This window comes from Coregonus lavaretus (genome assembly GCF_964263955.1).
Source record: "Coregonus lavaretus genome assembly, contig: HAP1_SCAFFOLD_767, whole genome shotgun sequence".
Classification (NCBI taxonomy): domain Eukaryota; kingdom Metazoa; phylum Chordata; class Actinopteri; order Salmoniformes; family Salmonidae; genus Coregonus; species Coregonus lavaretus.
Genome location: NW_028162741.1, coordinates 3,231 through 28,052, shown reverse-complemented (window position 1 = coordinate 28,052; position 24,822 = coordinate 3,231). Strand labels below are relative to the sequence as shown.

Genomic DNA, 24,822 nt, shown 5'->3' with positions numbered 1-24,822 from the left:
AACAAATCAACGTATATCAAAACAAATCAACGTATAACAAAACAAATCAACGTATAACAAAACAAATCAACTTATAACAAAACAAATGACTGTATAACATTAGGCAGGATGATGACTCATTGTCAGATGGGATAGTAGTGAAGTGCACCATGACTGTTATATCAATGACCGTAACAGAGTTAGAGTCAATTCAGGTTTCTATTCAGTCAAGTCAATAAGTGGATCGAAATTAAAATAGTGATTTGAAAACAATCCTCATTGAATACAATGGGCAGTTTTCATTTCACTTCCTGAATTAAAACTGAAGGCAGGTCCATGTACAGTATGAGGATGACAGTAGCTGCAAAATGGTGTTCAGAAAATACATCACTTGTTTAGTCTGGCCAAGAGAAGCTAGAACCGTTTATAGTATGGCTCCTTCAATACTAACAGCACAGTATGACATGGACCTGTCAATACTAACAGTATGACATGGATATACATCCTAAAAAGAGGGTATGAAATGAATGCACTAGTTTGTGTTAGAGGAGGTACCTCTGATGAACAGACTGGCTGAGGAAGAGAAAAGAAGAAACTCCACTGGAAAAGAGGAGGAGAGGAGAGGAGAGACAGGAGAAGAGGAGGAGAGGAGAGGAGAGACAGGAGAAGAGGAGGAGAGGAGAGGAGAGACAGGAGAAGAGGAGGAGAGGAGAGGAGAGACAGGAGAAGAGGAGGAGAGGAGAGGAGAGACAGGAGAAGAGGAGGAGAGGAGAGGAGAGACAGGAGAAGAGGAGGAGAGGAGAGGAGAGGAGAGGAGAGACAGGAGAAGAGGAGGAGAGGAGAGACAGGAGAGGAGAGGAGAGGAGAGAGGAGAGGAGAGGAGAGACAGGAGAGGAGAGGAGAGGAGAGGAGAGGAGAGGAGAGGAGAGGAGAGGAGAGGAGAGGAGAGGAGGAGAGGAGAGACAGGAGAGGAGAGACAGGAGAGGAGAGAGGTGAGAGGTGAGAGGTGAGGAGAGGAGAGGAGAGGAGAGGAGAGGAGAGGAGAGGAGAGGAGAGGAGAGGAGAGGAGAGGAGAGGAGAGGAGAGGAGAGGAGAGGAGAGGAGAGGAGAGGAGAGGAGAGGAGAGGAGAGGAGAGGAGAGGAGAGGAGAGGAGAGGAGAGGTGAGGTGAGGTGAGGTGAGGTGAGGTGAGGTGAGGTGAGGTGAGGTGAGGTGAGAGGAGAGGAGAGGAGAGGAGAGGAGAGGTGAGAGGTGAGAGGTGAGAGGTGAGAGGAGAGAGGAGAGGAGAAGGCAACCAGCAGTGAGACTGGAGACATCGTGAGGTTGGTCTTTCCATCCCTCAGTCCATCTTCCTCTTCCTGGAGCGCAGTCGTCTCCTCCTCTGGCGAAACAGGTGGCGGAAGTTGATGAACAGGCCTTGGAAGAAAAAAAACATGTTTTATTTAAAAATATGTTTTAAGTGCAAACCCCATCCACTTGGCATGCCAGAATAGCTAAGTCTAGCCCAAGCAAAGATAGGTTTGTTAGCTATGTGACAAAGTGTATGTTTCTCCCTTAGTGGCAAGGTAGTGGGTTCGATCCCCGGGACCACCCATACGTAAAAATGTATGCACGCATGACTGTAAGTCGCTTTGGATAAAAGCGTCTGCTAAATGGCATATTATTATTATTAACTGATCCTGAAACATGACAGCTAGATACAGCTGGAGGGTGTAGGTTTAGAGAGAGGGTTAGGGTGTAGGGTTAGGGGAAGAGTGTAGTGTTAGTGTGTAGGGTAAGAGAGTGGGATAGTGTGTAGGGTTAGAGAGTGGGTTAGTGTGTAGGGTTAGAGAGTGGGTTAGTGTGTAGGGTTAGAGAGTGGGTTAGTGTGTAGGGTTAGGGGTTAGAGAGTGGGTTAGTGTGTAGGGTTAGGGGTTAGGGTTAGAGAGTGGGTTAGTGTGTAGGGTTAGGGGTTAGAGAGTGGGTTAGTGTGTAGGGTTAGGGGTTAGAGAGAGGGTTAGTGTGTAGGGTTAGGGGTTAGGGGTTAGAGAGAGGGTTAGTGTGTAGGGTTAGGGGTTAGAGAGTGGGTTAGTGTGTAGGGTTAGGGGTTAGGGTTAGTGTGTAGGGTTAGGGGTTAGGGGTTAGAGAGTGGGTTAGTGTGTAGGGTTAGGGGTTAGAGAGTGGGTTAGTGTGTAGGGTTAGGGGTTAGAGAGAGGGTTAGTGTGTAGGGTTAGGGGTTAGGGGTTAGAGAGAGGGTTAGTGTGTAGGGTTAGGGGTTAGAGAGTGGGTTAGTGTGTAGGGTTAGGGGTTAGGGTTAGAGAGTGGGTTAGTGTGTAGGGTTAGGGGTTAGGGGTTAGAGAGAGGGTTAGTGTGTAGGGTTAGGGGTTAGGGTTAGAGAGAGGGTTAGTGTGTAGGGTTAGGGGTTAGAGAGAGGGTTAGTGTGTAGGGTTAGTGTGTAGGGTTAGAGAGAGGGTTAGTGTGTAGGGTTAGGGGTTAGGGTTAGGGGTTAGGGGTTAGAGAGTGGGTTAGTGTGTAGGGTTAGGGGTTAGAGAGTGGGTTAGTGTGTAGGGTTAGTGTGTAGGGTTAGTGTGTAGGGTTAGGGGTTAGAGAGTGGGTTAGTGTGTAGGGTTAGTGTGTAGGGTTAGTGTGTAGGGTTAGGGGTTAGAGAGTGGGTTAGTGTGTAGGGTTAGTGTGTGGGGTTAGGGGTTAGGGTTAGAGAGTGGGTTAGTGTGTAGGGTTAGTGTGTAGGGTTAGTGTGTAGGGTTAGTGTGTAGGGTTAGAGAGTGGGTTAGTGTGTAGGGTTAGTGTGTAGGGTTAGAGAGTGGGTTAGTGTGTAGGGTTAGTGTGTAGGGTTAGTGTGTAGGGTTAGAGAGTGGGTTAGTGTGTAGGGTTAGTGTGTAGGGTTAGTGTGTAGGGTTAGGGGTTAGAGAGTGGGTTAGTGTGTAGGGTTAGTGTGTAGGGTTAGTGTGTAGGGTTAGGGGTTAGAGAGTGGGTTAGTGTGTAGGGTTAGTGTGTGGGGTTAGGGGTTAGGGTTAGAGAGTGGGTTAGTGTGTAGGGTTAGTGTGTAGGGTTAGTGTGTAGGGTTAGTGTGTAGGGTTAGAGAGTGGGTTAGTGTGTAGGGTTAGTGTGTAGGGTTAGAGAGTGGGTTAGTGTGTAGGGTTAGTGTGTAGGGTTAGTGTGTAGGGTTAGTGTGTAGGGTTAGTGTGTAGGGTTAGGGGTTAGTGTGTAGGGTTAGTGTGTAGGGTTAGGGGTTAGGGGTTAGTGTGTAGGGTTAGTGTGTAGGGTTAGTGTGTAGGGTTAGTGTGTAGGGTTAGTGTGTAGGGTTAGAGAGTGGGTTAGTGTGTAGGGTTAGTGTGTAGGGTTAGTGTGTAGGGTTAGTGTGTAGGGTTAGGGGTTAGGGGTTAGTGTGTAGGGTTAGAGAGTGGGTTAGTGTGTAGGGTTAGTGTGTAGGGTTAGTGTGTAGGGTTAGAGAGTGGGTTAGTGTGTAGGGTTAGTGTGTAGGGTTAGAGAGTGGGTTAGTGTGTAGGGTTAGTGTGTAGGGTTAGTGTGTAGGGTTAGTGTGTAGGGTTAGTGTGTAGGGTTAGTGTGTAGGGTTAGTGTGTAGGGTTAGGGGTTAGGGGTTAGTGTGTAGGGTTAGTGTGTAGGGTTAGTGTGTAGGGTTAGTGTGTAGGGTTAGTGTGTAGGGTTAGTGTGTAGGGTTAGGGGTTAGGGGTTAGTGTGTAGGGTTAGTGTGTAGGGTTAGTGTGTAGGGTTAGAGAGTGGGTTAGTGTGTAGGGTTAGTGTGTAGGGTTAGTGTGTAGGGTTAGTGTGTAGGGTTAGGGGTTAGAGAGTGGGTTAGTGTGTAGGGTTAGGGGTTAGGGTTAGAGAGTGGGTTAGTGTGTAGGGTTAGGGGTTAGGGGTTAGAGAGTGGGTTAGTGTGTAGGGTTAGGGGTTAGGGTTAGTGTGTAGGGTTAGTGTGTAGGGTTAGAGAGTGGGTTAGTGTGTAGGGTTAGGGGTTAGGGTTAGTGTGTAGGGTTAGGGGTTAGGGTTAGTGTGTAGGGTTAGGGGTTAGGGGTTAGAGAGTGGGTTAGTGTGTAGGGTTAGGGGTTAGGGGTTAGGGGTTAGGGGTTAGAGAGTGGGTTAGTGTGTAGGGTTAGTGTGTAGGGTTAGGGGTTAGGGGTTAGGGGTTAGAGAGAGGGTTAGTGTGTAGGGTTAGGGGTTAGGGGTTAGAGAGTGGGTTAGTGTGTAGGGTTAGGGGTTAGAGAGTGGGTTAGTGTGTAGGGTTAGGGGTTAGAGAGTGGGTTAGTGTGTAGGGTTAGGGGTTAGGGGTTAGAGAGTGGGTTAGTGTGTAGGGTTAGGGGTTAGAGAGTGGGTTAGTGTGTAGGGTTAGGGGTTAGGGGTTAGAGAGTGGGTTAGTGTGTAGGGTTAGGGGTTAGGGGTTAGAGAGTGGGTTAGTGTGTAGGGTTAGGGGTTAGAGAGTGGGTTAGTGTGTAGGGTTAGGGGTTAGGGTTAGAGAGTGGGTTAGTGTGTAGGGTTAGGGGTTAGGGTTAGAGAGTGGGTTAGTGTGTAGGGTTAGGGGTTAGGGGTTAGAGAGTGGGTTAGTGTGTAGGGTTAGGGGTTAGGGTTAGAGAGTGGGTTAGTGTGTAGGGTTAGGGGTTAGGGGTTAGAGAGTGGGTTAGTGTGTAGGGTTAGTGTGTAGGGTTAGGGGTTAGGGGTTAGAGAGTGGGTTAGTGTGTGGGGTTAGGGGTTAGGGTTAGAGAGTGGGTTAGTGTGTAGGGTTAGGGGTTAGGGGTTAGAGAGTGGGTTAGTGTGTAGGGTTAGGGGTTAGAGAGTGGGTTAGTGTGTAGGGTTAGGGGTTAGGGTTAGTGTGTAGGGTTAGGGGTTAGTGTGTAGGGTTAGGGGTTAGAGAGTGGGTTAGTGTGTAGGGTTAGGGGTTAGAGAGTGGGTTAGTGTGTAGGGTTAGGGGTTAGGGTTAGTGTGTAGGGTTAGGGGTTAGTGTGTAGGGTTAGGGGTTAGGGGTTAGAGAGTGGGTTAGTGTGTAGGGTTAGGGGTTAGGGTTAGTGTGTGGGGTTAGGGGTTAGGGGTTAGAGAGTGGGTTAGTGTGTAGGGTTAGGGGTTAGGGTTAGTGTGTAGGGTTAGGGGTTAGGGTTAGTGTGTAGGGTTAGGGGTTAGGGTTAGTGTGTAGGGTTAGGGGTTAGAGAGTGGGTTAGTGTGTAGGGTTAGGGGTTAGGGGTTAGAGAGTGGGTTAGTGTGTAGGGTTAGGGGTTAGAGAGAGGGTTAGTGTGTAGGGTTAGTGTGTAGGGTTAGGGGTTAGGGGTTAGAGAGTGGGTTAGTGTGTAGGGTTAGGGGTTAGAGAGAGGGTTAGTGTGTAGGGTTAGGGGTTAGGGTTAGAGAGTGGGTTAGTGTGTAGGGTTAGGGGTTAGGGTTAGTGTGTAGGGTTAGTGTGTAGGGTTAGTGTGTAGGGTTAGTGTGTAGGGTTAGTGTGTAGGGTTAGAGAGTGGGTTAGTGTGTAGGGTTAGTGTGTAGGGTTAGTGTGTAGGGTTAGTGTGTAGGGTTAGTGTGTAGGGTTAGAGAGTGGGTTAGTGTGTAGGGTTAGTGTGTAGGGTTAGTGTGTAGGGTTAGTGTGTAGGGTTAGTGTGTAGGGTTAGTGTGTAGGGTTAGTGTGTAGGGTTAGAGAGTGGGTACTCACATTTACGTTTGACATTTTAGTCATTTAGCAGACGCTCTTATCCAGAGCAACTTAGTTAGTACATTCATCTTAAGATAGCCAGGTGGGTCAACCACATCTCAGTCATAGTAAGTATATTTTGACTCGATAAAGTAGTTATCAGCAAAGCCAGAGCTAGTAAAACGTAAATAAATAAGGTTAAGTGGGAGTGTTACTTCACAAAAGGCATTTTTCAACAAACAAAAAAGGGAGGGGTGTGGGGGGGGGTTGGGGTGAGAAGTGGGTGCTCGGGGATTATTTAAGATACTCTTTGAAGAGGTAGATACTCTTTGAAGAGGTAGGGTTTCAGATGTTTTCGGAAGAGGGGCAGGGACTCTGCTGTCCTAGCTTCATGGGGAAGCTGATTCCACCATTGGGATGCCAGGACAGAGAAGAGCTTGGACTGGGCTGACTGGAGGGCCAAGAGACCAGAGGTGGCAGAACGGAGTACTCGGGTTGGGGTGTAGGATTTGAGCATAGCCTGAAGGTAGGGAGGGGCAGTTCCTCTTGCTGCTCCGTAGGTAAGTACCATGGTCTTGTAGTGGATGTGAGCTTCGACTGGAAGCCAGTGGAGTGTGCGGAGGAGCGGGGTGACATGGGAGAACTTGGGAAGGTTGAACACCAGGCGGGCTGCAGATTTCTGGATAAATTGCAGGGGTTTGATGGCACTAGCAGGGAGCCCAGTCAACTGAGAGTTGCAGTAGTCCAGAACGGGAGATCACAAGTGCCTAGATTAGGACCTGCGCCGCTTCCTGTGTGAGGTAGGGTCGTACTCTACGGATGTTGTAGAGCATGAACCTGCAGGAGCGAGTCACTGAACGACAGGGTGTGGTTGTCAACCATGATGGAGAAGTCTTGGAGCGGGCAGGTCTGTGAGAGCGAGGTTAAGCTTCAGGGTGTAGGGTTAGGGGTTAGGGTTAGAGAGTGGGTTAGTGTGTAGGGTTAGGGGTTAGCGAGTGGGTTAGTGTGTAGGGTTAGGGGTTAGGGTTAGAGAGTGGGTTAGTGTGTGGGGTTAGGGGTTAGGGTTAGAGAGTGGGTTAGTGTGTAGGGTTAGGGGTTAGCGAGTGGGTTAGTGTGTAGGGTTAGGGGTTAGGGTTAGAGAGTGGGTTAGTGTGTGGGGTTAGGGGTTAGGGTTAGAGAGTGGGTTAGTGTGTAGGGTTAGGGGTTAGAGAGTGGGTTAGTGTGTAGGGTTAGGGGTTAGAGAGTGGGTTAGTGTGTAGGGTTAGGGTTAGAGAGTGGGTTAGTGTGTGGGGTTAGGGTGTATGGTCAGAGAGTGGGTTAGTGTGTAGGGTGCATTGTCAGAGAGTGGGTTAGTGTGTAGGGTTAGGGGTTATGGTTAGAGAGTGGGTTAGTGTGTGGGGTGTATTGTCAGAGAGTGGGTTAGTGTGTGGGGTGTAGGGTCAGAGAGTGGGTTAGTGTGTGGGGTGTATGGTCAGAGAGTGGGTTAGTGTGTAGGGTGTATGGTCAGAGAGTGGGTTAGTGTGTAGGGTGTATGGTCAGAGAGTGGGTTAGTGTGTAGGGTGTATGGTCAGAGAGTGGGTTAGTGTGTGGGGTGTATGGTCAGAGAGTGGGTTAGTGTGTAGGGTGTATGGTCAGAGAGTGGGTTAGTGTGTAGGGTGTATTGTCAGAGAGTGGGTTAGTGTGTGGGGTGTAGGGTCAGAGAGTGGGTTAGTGTGTGGGGTGTATGGTCAGAGAGTGGGTTAGTGTGTGGGGTGTATCGTCAGAGAGTGGGTTAGTGTGTGGGGTTTATGGTCAGAGAGTGGGTTAGTGTGTAGGGTTAGGGGTTAGGGGTTAGGGGTCAGAGAGTGGTACTAACTGACCGAGGAACATGAGGGCGAGGTAGAGCTTCAGAGTGTAGGAAAAGCTGAAGGACGAGCCCAGGACCGTAGGTAGAGGGATGCTGTACAGACGGGTCTCATCGAAGATGGGTAGGGACTGGATCACAGCTATAGCTAAGAGGGAACAGACAGGACAGACAGGAATACTCACTACTACATAGCAACACTTGGATATCTTGGTAATAAACTACGTAATATCTTGTTTCACTTGTTTGACTATAATCATCATACCACTATTATTTACATACAATTTACATATTAAGTGAATAGAGTAGGTATAGAGCTCTCTGAGGGAGTGTGTGTGTTTGTGGTGAGTGTGTGTGTGTGTGTGTTTGTGGTGAGTGTGGGTATGTGTGTGTGTGTGCGTGTGGGGTGTGTGTGGTCTTTGTGTGTGTATGTGTATAGTCTTTGTGTGTGTGGTCTGTGTGTAAGGCCCACTGACCCTCTGCTAGGACCCCCAGAGGGTAGAGGGGAATCCAGATGGAGTATCTGAGCCAGGTCAGCAGCTTCCAGTCTGTGTCGATGCAGGCCAGCATGTAGAATGGATACCTGGGACACACAACAAAACAACAGGCTTATTTAGAGCGATACGATGCAGGCCAGCATGTAGAATGGATACCTGGGACACATAACAAAACAACAGGCTTATTTAGCATCATTCACAAGTAGTGAGCAATAAAATGCAGGCCAGCAAGTAGTTCGGACATATAACAAACAGGCTCGCTGCTAACATCAGTAGCGAGACAGCTGTAATAGAGTGCAGGCCAACAAGTAGAACGGGTACCAGCGAAACGCTTACAACTAGCCTCACTAGCTAGCAATATAATGTACGTTCATGGTTACAACTAGCTTCACTAGCTAGCAATATAATGTACGTTCATGGTTACAACTAGCTGGCAATATAATGTACGTTCATGGTTCCAACTAGCTTCACTAGCTAGCAATATAATGTACGTTCATGGTTACAACTAGTCTCACTAGCTAGCAATATAATGTACGTTCATGGTTACAACTAGTCTCACTAGCTGGCAATATAATGTACGTTCATGGTTACAACTAGCAATATAATGTACGTTCATGATTACAACTAGTCTCACTAGCTGGCAATATAATGTACGTTCATGGTTACAACTAGTCTCACTAGCTGGCAATATAATGTACGTTCATGGTTACAACTAGCAATATAATGTACGTTCATGATTACAACTAGTCTCACTAGCTGGCAATATAATGTACGTTCATGGTTACAACTAGTCTCACTAGCTAGCAATATAATGTACGTTCATGGTTACAACTAGCAATATAATGTACGTTCATGGTTACAACTAGTCTCACTAGCTAGCAATATAATGTACGTTCATGGTTACAACTAGTCTCACTAGCTAGCAATATAATGTACGTTCATGGTTACAACTAGCTGGCAATATAATGTACGTTCATGGTTACAACTAGTCTCACTAGCTAGCAATATAATGTACGTTCATGGTTACAACTAGCTAGCAATATAATGTACGTTCATGGTTACAACTAGCAATATAATGTACGTTCATGGTTACAACTAGTCTCACTAGCTAGCAATATAATGTACGTTCATGGTTACAACTAGCAATATAATGTACGTTCATGGTTACAACTAGCAATATAATGTACGTTCATGGTTACAACTAGCAATATAATGTACGTTCATGGTTACAACCAGCCTCACTAGCTAGCAATATAATGTACGTTCATGGTTACAACTAGTCTCACTAGCTAGCAATATAATGTATGTTCATGGTTACAACTAGTCTCACTAGCTAGCAATATAATGTACGTTCATGGTTACAACTAGTCTCACTAGCTAGCAATATAATGTACGTTCATGGTTACAACTAGTCTCACTAGCTAGCAATATAATGTACGTTCATGGTTACAACTAGTCTCACTAGCTGGCAATATAATGTACGTTCATGGTTACAACTAGCAATATAATGTACGTTCATGGTTACAACTAGCAATATAATGTACGTTCATGGTTACAACTAGCAATATAATGTACGTTCATGGTTCCAACTAGCAATATAATGTACGTTCATGGTTCCAACTAGTCTCACTAGCTGGCAATATAATGTACGTTCATGGTTACAACTAGTCTCACTAGCTAGCAATATAATGTACGTTCATGGTTACAACTAGTCTCACTAGCTAGCAATATAATGTACGTTCATGGTTACAACTAGTCTCACTAGCTGGCAATATAATGTACGTTCATGGTTACAACCAGCCTCACTAGCTAGCAATATAATGTACGTTCATAGTTCAATTAAGATCTCTAGATCAAATCAAATGTATTTATGACATCAAATCAAATTTTATTTGTCACATGCATTTCACTGTAGACCTTACAGTGAAATGCTTACTTACAAGCCCTTAACCAACAACGCAGTTAAGATAAATAAGTGTTAAGTAAAAAATAGATAAGTAAAAAATTAAAATAAAAAATAATTAAAGAGCAGCAGTAAAATTAAATAACAGTGGGGAGGCTATATACAGGGGGTACCGGTACAGAGTCAATGTGCAGGGGCACCGGTTAGTCGAGGTAATATGTACATGTGGGTAGAGTTAAAGTGACTATGCATTGATAATAAACAGAGAGTAGCAGCAGCGTAAAAGAGGGGGTGGGGGGGACAATGCAAATAGTCCGGGTAGCCATGATTAGCTGTTCAGGAGTCTTATGGCTTGGGGGTGCTTGGTAAACAACAGGTGTAGAGTAACAGGTGAAACACATACTTACAGGACCTTCCCAACAATGTAGAGAGAGAAATAGAAAGATAATAACACAAAGAATAAATACACAATGAGTAACGATTACTTGGCTATTCACACTGGGTACCAGTACAGTTAGTGCAACAAAAGGGTCAATGCAGATAGTTAAATAGTTAACCAATAGCTACCCGGACTAACTATTTAGCAGTCTTATGGCTTGGGGGTAAAAGATGTTCAGGGTCCTGTAGGTTCCAGACTTGGTGCATCGGTATCGCTTGCCGTGAGGTAGCAGAGAGAACAGTCTATGACTTGGGTGGCTGGAGTCTTTGACAATTTTTAGGGCCTTCCTCTGACACCGCCTGGTATAGAGGTCCTGGATGGCAGGGAGCTCGGCCCTAGTGATATACTGGGCCGTACGCACTACCCTCTGTAGCACCTTGTGGTCAGATGCCAAGCAGTTTCCATACCAGGCGGTGATGCAGCCAGTCAAGATGCTCTCAATGGTGCAGCTGTAGAACTTTTTGAGGATCTGAGGGCCCATGCCAAATCTTTTCAGCCTCCTGAGGGGGAAGAGGCGTTGTGGTCCCTCTTCACGTCTGTGTTGGTGTGTTTGGACCATGTCAATTCCTTACTGATGTGGACACCGAGGAACTTGAAGCTCTAAACCCGCTCCACTACAGCCCCGTCGATGTGGATGGGGGCGTGCTCGGCCGTGGGTTTTCAATAGTCCACGATCAGCTCCTTTGTCTTGCTGACATTTTGGGAGAGGTTGTTGTCCTGGCACCACACTGCCAGGTCACTGACCTTCTCCCTATAGGCTGTCTCATCGTCGTTGGTGACCAGGCCAACAACCGTCGTGTCTTCAGCAAACTTACTGATGGTGTTGGAGTCGTGCGCGGCCACGCAGTTGTGGGTGAACAGGGAGTACAGGAGGGGACTAAGCATGCGTTGCTTACCCTCACCACCTTGGGGGTGGCCCGTCAGGAAGTCCAGGATCCAGTTGCAGAGGTAGGTGTTCATTGCCAGGGTCCTGAGCTTAGTGATGAGCTTGGAGGGCACTATGGTGTTGAACGTTGAGCTGCAGTCAATGAGCAACATTCTCACATAGGTGTTACTCTTATCCAGGTGGGAGAGTGCGGTGTGGTGTAATAGCGATTGCATTATCTGTGAATCTGTTGGGGCGGTAAGCGAATTGGAGTGGGTCGAGGGTGTCTGGAATGACGGTGTTGATGTGAACCATGACCAGCCTTTCAAAGAACTTTAATAGCTACAGACGTGAGTGCTACGGGCCAATAGTCATTTAGACAGGTTACCTTGGTGCTCTTGGGCACAGGGACTATGGTGGTCTGCTTGAAACATGGTCAGGGAGAGGGGCACGGCTCGGTTGCATCCCGCAGTGGGTGTTCTTTTATGTTTTTAATTTGTACACTTTGTTTGTAAACCATCTGTCAACGATGGCTTTCCAGTGGTGGGGTGTTGGACTGATCTTGTTGATCGTGTACAAACAGACTGTGATGAAAACGCTGTTGGCAGCGGAATCCAATACAGCAGAGAGTTCCTACTACAATTGTCCCCGATTGTCTGCGAGTAGATTACAAACCCAAATGCAAACGTGGAAAACACGGGGGAATCAGACAAAGACTTAAGAACAAACTTCCCTTACCCACCACCTTGCTGATCAATGCCCAGTCACTGAGGGGGAAAGTGGATGAGCTTTCACCGAATCAGGCTCTTCCAACATGAATACCGGGAGGCCTGTTTGCTGGCGTTTACTGAGACTTGGCTGGATGACAGAGTCCAGGACAGGGAAGTGGAGCCGGAGCGGACCGTGATCTGAGCGTCACAGGGAAACATCACGGCGGGGGGGGCGTCTGCCTGCTTGTCAGGGACCAGTGGTGTAAATCGATCCTGGTAAGAGAGAGACTCTGTACCCCGACATTGAACTGCTTTCTGTGTCACTGCGACCCTACTATCTGCCCCGTGAGTTCCCCCAATTGTTTGTTACTGTTGTGTACATGCAACCAAAAGCTAATATAGCAAAAGCATCATAGATGATTTATAATCTGTCACAGAAACTGGAATCCATCTCCCCCGATGCATCCACATTTATTTTAGGGGATTTTAACAACTGTACTTAGCACAAGGTCCTGCGCACATACCACCAGTATGTGAAATGTCACACTAGGAAAAATAAGACTCTTGATTTGTGCTATGGGACAATACCAAATGCTTTCTCTGCCACCACCAGACCTCCTCTGGGGACATCAGACCACAGTGGCTCCTGGAGAGGGAGAAACTTACAGTTAAAACTGTCCAGATCTGGACTGACAATAGTATCACTCGTCTCCAAGGGTGTTTTGACTGGACTATGTGGGAGGTATTTCAGGACAGCAGCGCTGATCTTAACGAACTCACAGACTATGTAAACTTCTGTGTTGAGTCAGTTGTGCCTACTAAAACATGTAAAATCTTCCCTAACAATAAGCCTTGGGTATGAAAAAATCTCAAATCACTACTTAATAGGAAGAAGGCAGTTTATTCGGAGGGTACTAGACTTTAAGAGATGTACAACGTGAGATTAAAATACAGATAGTGGTGGACAAGGAGGCATACAAGCAAAGGGTGGAGAGGACCCTCTCCTCAGGAAACTCAAGGGTGGCCTGGCAAGGGATTAAATCCATGGCTAGTGACCCCCACATAGGCAGTGGAAAAAACAATGCTGACCTTGGGAGACATGAGGGCCAGAACATGGCTAACCAATGCTGACCTTGGGCGACATGAGGGCCAGAACATGGCTAACCAATGCTGACCTTGGGAGACATGAGGGCCAGAACATGGCTAACCAATGCTGACCTTGGGAGACATGAGGGCCAGAACATGGCTAACCAATGCTGACCTTGGGAGACATGAGGGCCAGAACATGGCTAACCAATGCTGACCTTGGGAGACATGAGGGCCAGAACATGGCTAACTAATGCTGACCTTGGGAGACATGAGGGCCAGAACATGGCTAACTAACTGAATGTTTTCTCCTCAAGATTTCAATCTGACGACTTTATGTCGGAGGTAAAACAAATGGAAGCATCATTACAAATGTTTGAGAGGGTTGTTGTTAAACAGGCTGATGTTGTGAAGTGGTTCAGGGGATGTAACCAGGTCCAGACAAAATAAGAGGCTGTGTTAAAGCACTGTACTGAATAATTAGCTGGTGTTTTCACAGACATTTTCCAATTCTAGCTCGACCAGCAACACAAGCCAGTATTGTGGAAAAACTCAATAATTATCCCCATTCCTAAAGCATCCAATCCCTCTGTGTGGAATGACCACCGCCCTGTCGACTTGACATCCTTAGTAATGAAATGCTTTGAGAAAATTGTGAAAAGTCATATTCTCAGCGCCACCCAGAAGCTCCTCGACCCGTTTCAGTTTGCATATCAGCCCAGCAGAGGAGTTAATGATGCCATTCATACTCTCCTCAACATGGTCTATAGACATCTAGAGGGCGCCAAATCCCATTGTCAGGGTACTCTTTGTTGGCTTTTCTTCTGCCTTCAACACAATCCAGCCTTACATTCTGGCACAGAGACTCATAAGGGACTTCTCCTTAGATGGGGGGCTGGTTTTGTGGCTGTTGGACTTCCTGAGCCAGAGGTCACAGTGGGTCAAAGTAGGTCCCCACGTGTCGGACATACGCACCACCAACACAGGCTCTCCTCAGGGATGTGTTTTGTCCCCACTCCTGTACACAAATAGTTGTACTAGTTCCCATCCTGACAGACACCTAGTTCCCATCCTGACAGACACCTAGTTCCCATCCTGACAGACACCTAGTTCCCATCCTGACAGACACCTAGTTCCCATCCTGACAGACACCTAGTTCCCATCCTGACAGACACCTAGTTCCCATCCTGACAGACACCTAGTTCCCATCCTGACAGACACCTAGTTCCCATCCTGACAGACACCTAGTTCCCATCCTGACAGACACCTAGTTCCCATCCTGACAGACACCTAGTTCCCATCCTGACAGACACCTAGTTCCCATCCTGACAGACACCTAGTTCCCATCCTGACAGACACCTAGTTCCCATCCTGACAGACACCTAGTTCCCATCCTGACAGACACCTAGTTCCCATCCTGACAGACACCTAGTTCCCATCCTGACAGACACCTCGTTAAGTTCGCAGATGACACTGCCTTGATCAGCCTGTTGCATGGTGACGAGGAACACCATGGCCCGGTCCTAAACGACTTTGTAGAATGGTGTGACGAATCACACTTGGTCCTCAATACCAAAGAGATGTGCATAGACTTCAGGAAGAGTTCAACACCTACCTCTGCAACATCTATCAGAGGTCAGAACATAGCGATTGTAGAGGAATACACATATCTGTGTGTCCTCTTGGATAATAAGCTTCAGTGGAGTAAATGTACAGACCTGATCTACAAAAAGAGTCAACCGAGACTGTACTTTCTCAAAAAACTGGGACAGCCTATAGGGAGGAGGTCAGAGACCTGGCCGTGTGGTGCCAGGATAACAACCTCTCCCTCAACGTGACCAAGACAAAGGAGATGATTGTGGACTACAGGAAAAAAAAGAGGACTGAGCACGGGGCTGTAGTTGAACAGGTTGAGAGTTTCAAGTTCCTTGGTGTCCACATCACCAACGAACTATCATGGTCCAAACACACCAAGACAGTCGTGAAGAGGGCACGACAAAGCCTATTCCCCCTCAGGAGACTGAAAAGATTTGGCATGGGTCCTCAGATCCTCAAAATATTCTATAGCTGCACCATCGAGAGCATCCTGACTGGTTGCATCACCACCTGGTATGGCAACTGCTTGGCCTCCGACCGCAAGGCACTACAGAGGGTAGTGCGTACGGCCCAGTACATCACTGGGGCCAAGCTTCCTGCCATCCAGGACCTCTATACCAGGCGGTGTCAGAGGAAGGCCCTCCAAATTGTCAAAGACTCCAGCCACCCTAGTCATAGACTGTTCTCTCTGCTACCGCACGGCAAGCGGTACCGGAGTGCCAAGTCTAGGTCCAAAAGACTTCTCAACAGCTTCTACCCCCAAGCCATAAGACTCCTGAACAGTTAATCATGGCTACCCGGACTATTTGCACTGCCCCCCCACCCCCACCCCATCTTTTTACGCTGCTGCTACTCTGTTAATTATTTATGCATAGTCACTTTAACTCAACCCACATCTACATATTACTTCAACTAGCCGGTGCCCCCGCACATTGACTCTGCACCGGTTCCCCCCTGTATATATAGCCTCCCTACTGTTATTTTATTTTACTTCTGCTCTTTTTTTCTCAACACTTTTTTGTTGTTGTTTTATTTTACTTTTTTATTAAAAAATAAATGCACTGTTGGTTAAGGGCTGTAAGTAAGCATTTCACTGTAATGTCTGCACCTGTTGTATTCGGCGCATGTGGCCAATACAATTTGATTGGATTTGATTTTCATGTTGACTGTACTATCCTGATTCTGTTTTACAAATCTTTCATTGAGAGTATTTTAACTTTTGTACTGTTTGTTGGTATAGCAATGCCACTGTCAGCCAGAGAAATACGCTGAGAAGGATTATCACCACAGCAAGCAAGGTACTTGGAGTCAAACAGACAGCCCTGGATGAGATCTTTAAGGTCAGAGCCCTCCAAGGCTCACATAATCATTTTAGACCCAAGCCACCCCCTGTCCCCAGACCCAAGCCACCCCCCTGTCCCCAGACCCAAGCCACCCCCTGTCCCCAGACCCAAGCCACCCCCTGTCCCCAGACCCAAGCCACCCCCTGTCCCCAGACCCAAGCCACTCCCTGTCCCCAGACCCAAGCCACCCCCTGTCCCCAGACCCAAGCCACCCCCTGTCCCCAGACCCAAGCCACCCCCTGTCCCCAGACCCAAGCCACCCCCTGTCCCCAGACCCAAGCCACCCCCTGTCCCCAGACCCAAGCCACCCCCTGTACCCAGACCCAAGCCACCCCCTGTCCCCAGACCCAAGCCACCCCCTGTCCCCAGACCCAAGCCACCCCCTGTCCCCAGACCCAAGCCACCCCCTGTACCCAGACCCAAGCCACCCCCCTGTAGCCAGACCCAAGCCACCCCCTGTACCCAGACCCAAGCCACCCCCCGTACCCAGACATTGAACTACTCCCCTCTGGGTGCAGGTATAGAGCACCCCTTGGCGGAAAAACAGAACTAGACAATCATTTGTGCCAGGTGTGATATCCCTCCTAAATAGCTCAGGCTAATGTTCCTATCGACCCAGTAAAGCCAGCAAGCTAATGTTCCTATCGAACCAGTAAGGCCAGCAGGTTAATGTTCCTATCGACCCAGTAAAGCCAGCAAGCTAATGTTCCTATCGACCCAGTAAGGCCAGCAGGTTAATGTTCCTATCGACCCAGTAAGGCCAGCAAGCTAATGTTCCTATCGACCCAGTAAGGCCAGCAGGTTAATGTTCCTATCGACCCAGTAAGGCCAGCAAGCTAATGTTCCTATCGACCCAGTAAGGCCAGCAGGTTAATGTTCCTATCGACCCAGTAAGGCCAGCAGGTTAATGTTCCTATTGACCCAGTAAGGCCAGCAGGTTAATGTTCCTATTGACCCAGTAAGGCCATCAAGTTAATGTTCCTATTGACCCAGTAAGGCCATCAAGCTAATGTTCCTATCGACCCAGTAAGGCCAGCAAGCTAATGTTCCTATTGACCCAGTAAGGCCAGCAGGTTAATGTTCATATTGACCCAGTAAGGCCAGCAGGCTAATGTTCCTATTGACCCAGTAAGGCCAGCAGGCTAGTCTCTTTTTATTGGTATGTAACTGTAATGAAAGTTGTATTGTCAGTTTGTTTTGTATTTAAACGCCACTTTAAACGTGTACATGACACTGCAACAAAATGTTCCCATGGGAACAATAAAGTCAGTAAAGTAAAGTAGAAGAACAAAATGCCAGTGAAGACACTTGCCATCTGATCAGAGCATGCTCTGAGTACGCATCCTGGTAATCCATCTGGCTCTGTGACTTTGTGAATGTTAACCTGTTTAAAGGTCTTACTCACATCGGCTACGGAGAGCGAGATCACACAGTCATCCGGAGCAGCTGGTGCTCTCATGCATGGTTCAGTGTTGCTTGCCTCAAAGCGAACATAGAAGGCAGTTTGCTCGTCTGGTAGGCTCGCGTCACTGGGCAGCTTGCGGCTGGGTTTCCCTTTGTAATCCGTGATAGTTTGCAAGCCCTGCCACATCCGAGCCGGCGTAGTAGGATTCGATCTTAGTCCTGTATTGACGCTTTGCCTGTTTGATGGCTCGTCAGAGGTCGTAGTGGGATTTCTTATAAGCATCCGGATTAGTGTCCCGCTCCTTGAAAGCGGCAGCTCTAGCCTTTAGCTCAGTGCGGATGTTGCCTGTAATCCATGGCTTCTGGTTGGGGTATGTATGTATGGTCACTGTGAGGATGAAATCGTCTATGCACTTATTAATGAAATCGGTGACTGATGTGGTGTGGATATCATGGCAGTAATGGTGCCGAGTACAGAGTATACAAAGGATGACAATTTCCTTACACCATATTTCTTACACCAAACCACTTTTTAAATGGGAAACATTATTTTCACGATACTTCGATAGCAGGTTAGGAAAACTTATGCAGCAGGCTAGGATAATTAACTTAGCAGGTTAGGGAAAATGCATGAAAACTATGTAAACCATATGCCATGGCCATTTCAGTCACTAGATCTCAACCCAATTTGAACACTTACAGGAGATTCTGGCGCGGCGCCTGATACAGTGTTTTGCACCACCATTAACAAAACACCAAATAATGGAATTTCTCATGGAAGAATGGTATCAGAACCCTCCAATAGAGTTCCAGACACTTGTAGAATCTATGCCAAGGTGCACTGAAGCAACTTTATGCTGGTGTTTCCTTTCTTTTGGCAGTTACCGGTATGTGAACTATATAGGGCTCCCGAGTGGAGCAGCGGTCTAAGGCACTGCATCTCAGCTGTCTAAGGCACTGCATCTCAGCGGTCTAAGGCACTGCATCTCAGCGGTCTAAGGCACTGCATCTCAGCGGTCTAAGGCACTGCATCTCAGCGGTCTAAGGCACTGCATCTCAGTGGTCTAAGGCACTGCATCTCAGCTGTCTAAGGCACTGCATCTCAGCGGTCTATGGCACTGCATCTCAGCGGTCTAAGGCACTGCATCTCAGCGGTCTAATGCACTGCATCTCAGCGGTCTAAGGCACTGCATCTCAGCTGTCTAAGGCACTGCATCTCAGCGGTCTAAGGCACTGCATCTCAGCGGTCTAAGGCACTGCATCTCAGCGGTCTAAGGCACTGCATCTCAGCGGTCTAAGGCACTGCATCTCAGCGGTCTAAGGCACTGCATCTCAGTGGTCTAAGGCACTGCATCTCAGCTGTCTAAGGCACTGCATCTCAGCTGTCTATGGCACTGCATCTCAGCGGTCTAAGGCACTGCATCTCAGCGGTCTAATGCACTGCATCTCAGCGGTCTAAGGCACTGCATCTCAGCTGTCTAAGGCACTGCATCTCAGCGGTCTAAGGCACTGCATCTCAGCGGTCTAAGGCACTGCATCTCAGCGGTCTAAGGCACTGCATCTCAGCGGTCTAAGGCACTGCATCTCAGCGGTCTAAGGCACTGCATCTCAGTGCTTGAGGCGTCACTACAGAGACCCCCTGGTTCGATTCCAGGCTGTATCACAACCGGCCGTGATTGGGAGTCCCATAGGGCGGCACACAATTGGCCCAGCGTCGTCCGGGTTTGGCCGATGTAGGCCGTCATTGTAAATAAGAATTTGTTCTTAACTGACTTGCCTACTTAAATAAAGGTAAAATAAAAAATTAAATAAAAATAGAGGTAGAGTCACCTGAAGATCTCTATGGTGCTCTCTATTGACTATACTATAGAAATAGTCACCTGAAGATCTCTATGGTGCTCTCTATTGACTATACTATAGAAATAGTCACCTGAAGATCTCTATGGTGCTCTCTATTGACTATACTATAGAAATAGTCACCTGAAGATCTCTATGGTGCTCTCTTTTGACTATATTATAGAAATAGTCACCTGAAGATCTCTATGGTGCTCTCTATTGACTATACTATAGAAATAGTCACCTGAAGATCTCTATGGTGCTCTCTTTTGACTATATTATAGAGGTAGTCACCTGAAGATCTCTATGGTGCTCTCTTTTGACTATATTATAGAAATAGTCACCTGAAGATCTCTATGGTGCTCTCTATTGACTATACTATAGAAATAGTCACCTGAAGATCTCGATGGTGCTCTCTTTTGACTATATTATAGAGGTAGTCACCTGAAGATCTCGATGGTGCTCTCTTTTGACTATATTATAGAGGTAGTCACCTGAAGATCTCGATGGTGCTCTCTTTTGACTATATTATAGAGGTAGTCACCTGAAGATCTCGATGGTGCTCTCTTTTCAAATCAAATCAAATCAAATTTTATTGGTCACATGCGCCGAATACAACAGGTGCAGACATTGCAGTGAAATGCTTACTTACAGCCCTTAACCAACAGTGCATTTATTTTAAACAAAAAAAGTAAGAATAAAACAACAACAAAAAAAGTGTTGAGAAAAAAAGAGCAGAAGTAAAATAAAGTGACAGTAGGGAGGCTATATATACAGTAAAATAAAGTGACAGTAGGGAGGCTATATATACAGGGGGGTACCGTTGCAGAGTCAATGTGCGGGGGCACCGGCTAGTTGAGGTAGTTGAGGTAATATGTACATGTGGGTAGAGTAGTCACCTGAAGATCTCGATGGTGCTCTCTTTTGACTATATTATAGAGGTAGTCACCTGAAGATCTCGATGGTGCTATCTTTTGACTATATTATAGAGGTAGTCACCTGAAGATCTCGATGGTGCTCCAGAGGTAGAAGACGAAGAAGACCACTGCTTTGTTCTGCATCTCCTCCAGACTACCGAAGATCACAAACAGGATAACGTTCCTACCCACCACCTGGACAGGTCAAAAACACAAAAACACACTACATTAAAGGAATAATTCACCCTAAATACAAAATCACTTATCCTCACCCTGAAAGCATCCTATGGGCAAGGAGAGACAATATATGCTTTGGGTTGGTTTACAAAAACCATTGCTGCCAACTTTAGCTTTGACTAACCAAAAAACAAACTAGAAGTCAACGTATCCCAAATTAGCATGCGTTATATTTTAAACCCAAGCCATTTTGAAAGTGAGTTTTCTGTGTGTTTGGATTGAGCCCTACCTGGATCATAGCTGGGAAGACCCCAGTCTTGACCAGACCCACTAGAGGGTTAATGACCTCTGCTACGGCCATCATCTGACAGAAGTACATCATGTCAGCAATGGTGTGGAACGTGTCATAGAAGGAGTCTGACAGGAGGGGGAGAGAGAGAGAGAGAGAGAGAGAGAGAGAGAGAGAGAGAGAGAGAGAGAGGGGGAGAGAGAGAGAGAGAGGGGGAGAGAGAGAGAGAGAGAGAGAGGTAGAACACATTGAATATCCCAAAGTAGCCTGGTTCCATACTGTATGTGCTGAAGTCCAGCGGTTCTCAACCCGTTTTAGTAACTCTACCCCAGTCACATTTAGCTATGCCTGAAGTACTCCCCCAAGTACCATTTCATGTGTATTTCACCAGTAGGTCTACGTTCTCGTAAGACTCCTCAAGTATCCCTGTGGAAAGGCCAAAGCACACCAGGGTGACGACCACTGCTGTAGTCAAGTCTTCAATTGTTGTGAGGACATATAAACTGAATTTGGCAGAAAGAACAAACAGATTGGACCACCGGGCTATTCAGTATCCAAAGCTATTTGCAAGACAAATTCATCGACAGACTAGAGTCAATGTTATTTTTCTCATATTCAAATGAGGGCGCATCTATGAATAAAAGGCCCGTTTACTTCTTCTAGGGAAGCAGCACATCGGCTTGCTGGGTTTGATGTCAGTTCTGAGAGGTGTGGGTTAATCTGCCTCACTCGGATCACTTCACAGCAACAGAACTTAATAAAAAATAAGTTGAAACTAGACAGCTTTCAGCTAAAAATAAATAAATAAGAGGAAGAAAGATGATGTATGTAAATATTTGTGTTATGTGAGCCATCTATACTAACTCTCTTACTTTATGTTGAAGAACCAGTTCTGAGGTAGCTAGATCCAACCACAGCTGTTGAGTTTAAAAGGAATTATTATGATGGTACACTTTTCCATCCCTGAAAACATTGACCACTTAACCTGCTTGGTGTCTGTAGCCAACTCTGTAGTCAACTCTCAAGCCAAACATGACAACCAACCAACAAACAACAACAACAACAACAAACAGCCACTAACAGACTGGACCCTCAGCAGGCTCCGGACCACTGACCTTGTCCCAGGATGAAGAGACGGACGGTCATGTTGACAAAGATCCAGGAGAAGCCCAGGAACTGGACCAGGTTGTACATGAACAGATAGCCCTTCTTTAGACCCAGGTAGGCTGAGAGAACAAACTAAATATTAACATGCTACAGCTTTAAACACATAACACCAGGTTGAACATGAACAGATAGCTCTTCTTTAGACACAGGTAGGCTGAGAGAACATTGTACAGCTTTCAATAATAACACACAAAAATTGAATAAATACAAAGGAGACTCCAGTCAATTGGTTTTGTATGTCTATACTCCTCAAGTATAGACAAGTATAGACATACATCTGAAATTACATTTCAGATGTTTACATTTTCAAATATCTAGTACTTAAAAAGGTAGCTTGTATTTGTGTTGGTATAAACTAAAAGGCGATGCACAGTCTAAACCAGGGTTCCCCAATTGGTGGCCCGCGGGTGGATTTATTTGGTCCCCAAACTTTTCTGAGCAAAAAAAAAAAAAAAGTATACGTTGCATTTTCATTGTTGTACATAAAATAGTGTAAAAACACCAGGAAATCAGCTGTTACCAAGTATTCCCACGAGCAGACCAGGTGAAAAATCTGTCGATGTGCCCTTGAGCAAGGCACTTAACCCTAATTGCTCATGTAAGTCGCTCTGGATAAGAGCGTCTGCTAAATGACTAAAATGTCAAATGATAATAGAGAGACATATACAAATTTAGGCAAGGATTTAAATGATCTGCTTGGGATTCTTGTGGTCAAATTGCAGTCTACAAATGATTTGTACTTATGTTCCGGCTCCCCGACCATCTGGTCAACAAAAAAAAAAAATTGTCCCTCGGCTGAACCTAGTTGATGATAAACCAACGGCATCTTTAACAAGAAACGCAAATATTCAGATTAGAGACAAGGGCTGCAGTGTTCACAGCTGCACCGCTCGGTACTTACCGTCTTTACGGATTCTTGACTCGATGCTGACCTTGTTAATCTTCTCCTCTTCCTGAGAACAAACAGACAGAGCATCAGGTGTAATAAATGTCATAACACACTTAGAAAAGCCAAATAAAGCCTTATACTTCATATACAAATTATTTGTCATCCTTTTTGTATTACGTCTAAAAGTTCCACAGCGTTATACCAAAAACTGACCCCGGACATTACTACCTTAGCCTGAAGCTCCATCTCTGCGTCTGATTCGTCGAGCCAGCGGTCGAAGTCTGGCGCCAGGAAGAGAGGTTTCCTCTCCTGCAGAGTGAGTCTATCCCACCAACGTTGCTCTAGCTTCCTCACTGTCACGTTTACCAGGCGCTGGGTCGACCTGTGACTCACCTGGCAGACAGACATGCACACAGACACAAACACACAGTGAGTGTGATCATTACCGTAGACACCACAGGAGGTTAGTGGCACCTTAATTGGGGAGAACGGGCTCGTGGTAATGACTGGAGCGGAATAGATGGAATGGTATCAAATACATCAAACACATGGTTTCCTGGTGTTCGATGCCATTCCATTTGATCCATTCCGGTCATTATTATGAGCCACCTCCTGTAGTAGATACACTTAACAATAAAGTACATGCAGGAAACAGTAACAATCTCTAGTACAATAAGAGAGGTTTGTCTTTGAGACTGAGAAGAGTGTGATGAGAAACTACATTTTGGAGGAGAAAATAACAGAAGAATAGAACACCTCAGGTTTTACTGGTTCCAGGAAGTCCAGACTGAACTCATAGTCATTGACTCCTTTAGCTCCGTGACCCTGAGCTGTCGAACAAAGGAACATGGGTTTAATACTATGTACAGACTAGAGTTGTTCTCATTATATCAGCTTGTGGCCTGTGTCATTCTGTTCCAATGTAATGCAAACACCAACCTTTGAATTGCAGGGTGTTGTCTTGCACGCAGATATCAAGATTCTGAAACGCGAAAGTAAATGTCATGCATTAAAAAAAACTCAAAAAGCGGAAGAAGACTGTCAGCTACCAGGCTAAATATAGAAACCACTAACATTGGTTGAGCTCAAACTATGTGACTGAGCGGCTGATACGGATGTGTATCCCTCACACATACAGCATCACTAACATATTCTGATGACATTATGTACACTATGCTATGTAGCTGGAGTACAAATGTTGATCATGATGCGTCTTGAGTGAGTAACTATGTCTGCTGAATGGCCAAATTGGATCCAGCGATCACCATGACAATTCCTGAATCTTTTATGAAGCATGACATTCGGTAGACGCACCACCACTAGCTACTAACGTTACAACTCAATATGAATGACAGTAACTAGCTAGCTAGCGTCAGTAGCTGAGTGTTAGCTAATGTCTAGCCTCGTCGAGAACCAGCCTTCTCTCGACAACGACGTGATTTTGGACTGTGGAATAGTGGATCAGGATCTCAGGAAACGATATGTATGGTACTGTCTGACTAGTAGTAGTGTCATGCTAGACTTTTGTTTTGTTATCACTCGGTATAGTTAATAGAACAAGTGGTAAGTTAGCTAGCTAGATTTATGAGCATACTTGCTAACGTGTAAGCATGGGCTGGTATCACTCCATTCTCAAAGGAGCATTGTAGCTAATGTAATGTATGTAATTTGTTCATGTCAGCAACGTGCATTCAATTTACAATGTCCAGCAGTGAGCTTAAGCAGACACTTATTACTGGCTGAAGTGATGTTTACTATCTAGCTAGCTTGTTAGCCTAGCCAGCTAGCTTGGAGACAAGTCGGTCCCGGAGAGCATCAGTAACATACCTTAGCGTCACTCAGCTCTACGCGCAGGTAGATGTCTCCGTGACGCTGTGCCCAATATACGTGCGGTGTGAGGGTCTGCATTGTGATATATATATATATAAAGCTACGGTAGATTCAATTAATATTATTGTTATATCAAGCAGAAGCAATGATGGAGATCCTCCGCATCATTCATTCAGCCAGCTGGCTAGAGGCGGAAACAGTTATCAAAGGATACTCAGGGTGCGTTCAGTTCGATTGAACGTTTACGTTGCTTAACGGTTTGTACTGAACGACACGTTTCCCTAAAACGTTCTTGAACAGACTTTGAGGTACGTTTGCTCCGTTTGGTGGGTGTGTCTTGAAGTAATTTACTGTATGTCTGCGGCACAACGGTCCCCAACACACAACCGACCCAACCAACCCAACCAACCACTCCCTCCACGTTTTT

At 46.3% G+C, this 24,822-nt stretch overlaps 1 protein-coding gene across 1 annotated transcript; it reads right to left on the bottom strand.

The window, feature by feature from the left end:
- Positions 1-1,237: 1,237 nt before the first annotated feature.
- Positions 1,238-24,565, bottom strand: LOC311118935 (very-long-chain (3R)-3-hydroxyacyl-CoA dehydratase-like). The gene is made up of 11 exons (XM_084193685.1): positions 24,393-24,565; positions 23,505-23,547; positions 23,322-23,395; positions 22,794-22,958; positions 22,578-22,629; positions 21,625-21,735; positions 20,510-20,637; positions 20,126-20,238; positions 7,924-8,030; positions 7,464-7,595; positions 1,238-1,394 (listed from the first exon to the last, which is right to left on the bottom strand). The coding sequence occupies exons 1-11, from the start codon at positions 24,471-24,473 to the stop codon at positions 1,318-1,320; spliced, it is 1,083 nt and encodes a 360-aa protein (XP_084049811.1). The 5' UTR covers positions 24,474-24,565; the 3' UTR covers positions 1,238-1,317.
- Between the last annotated feature and the right edge of the window lie 257 nt (positions 24,566-24,822).

Excerpts from the sequence above, each read along its gene's own strand:
- LOC311118935 (XM_084193685.1), bottom strand. The coding sequence starts at position 24,473 with ATGCAGACCCTCACACCGCACGTATATTGGGCACAGCGTCACGGAGAC. Across the intron at positions 22,959-23,321 it reads TGGAACCAGTAAAACCTGAG|GTGAGTCACAGGTCGACCCA; the intron begins GTGTTCTATTCT and ends TCTGTCTGCCAG. Across the intron at positions 20,239-20,509 it reads TCTTCCCAGCTATGATCCAG|GTGGTGGGTAGGAACGTTAT; the intron begins GTAGGGCTCAAT and ends TGACCTGTCCAG.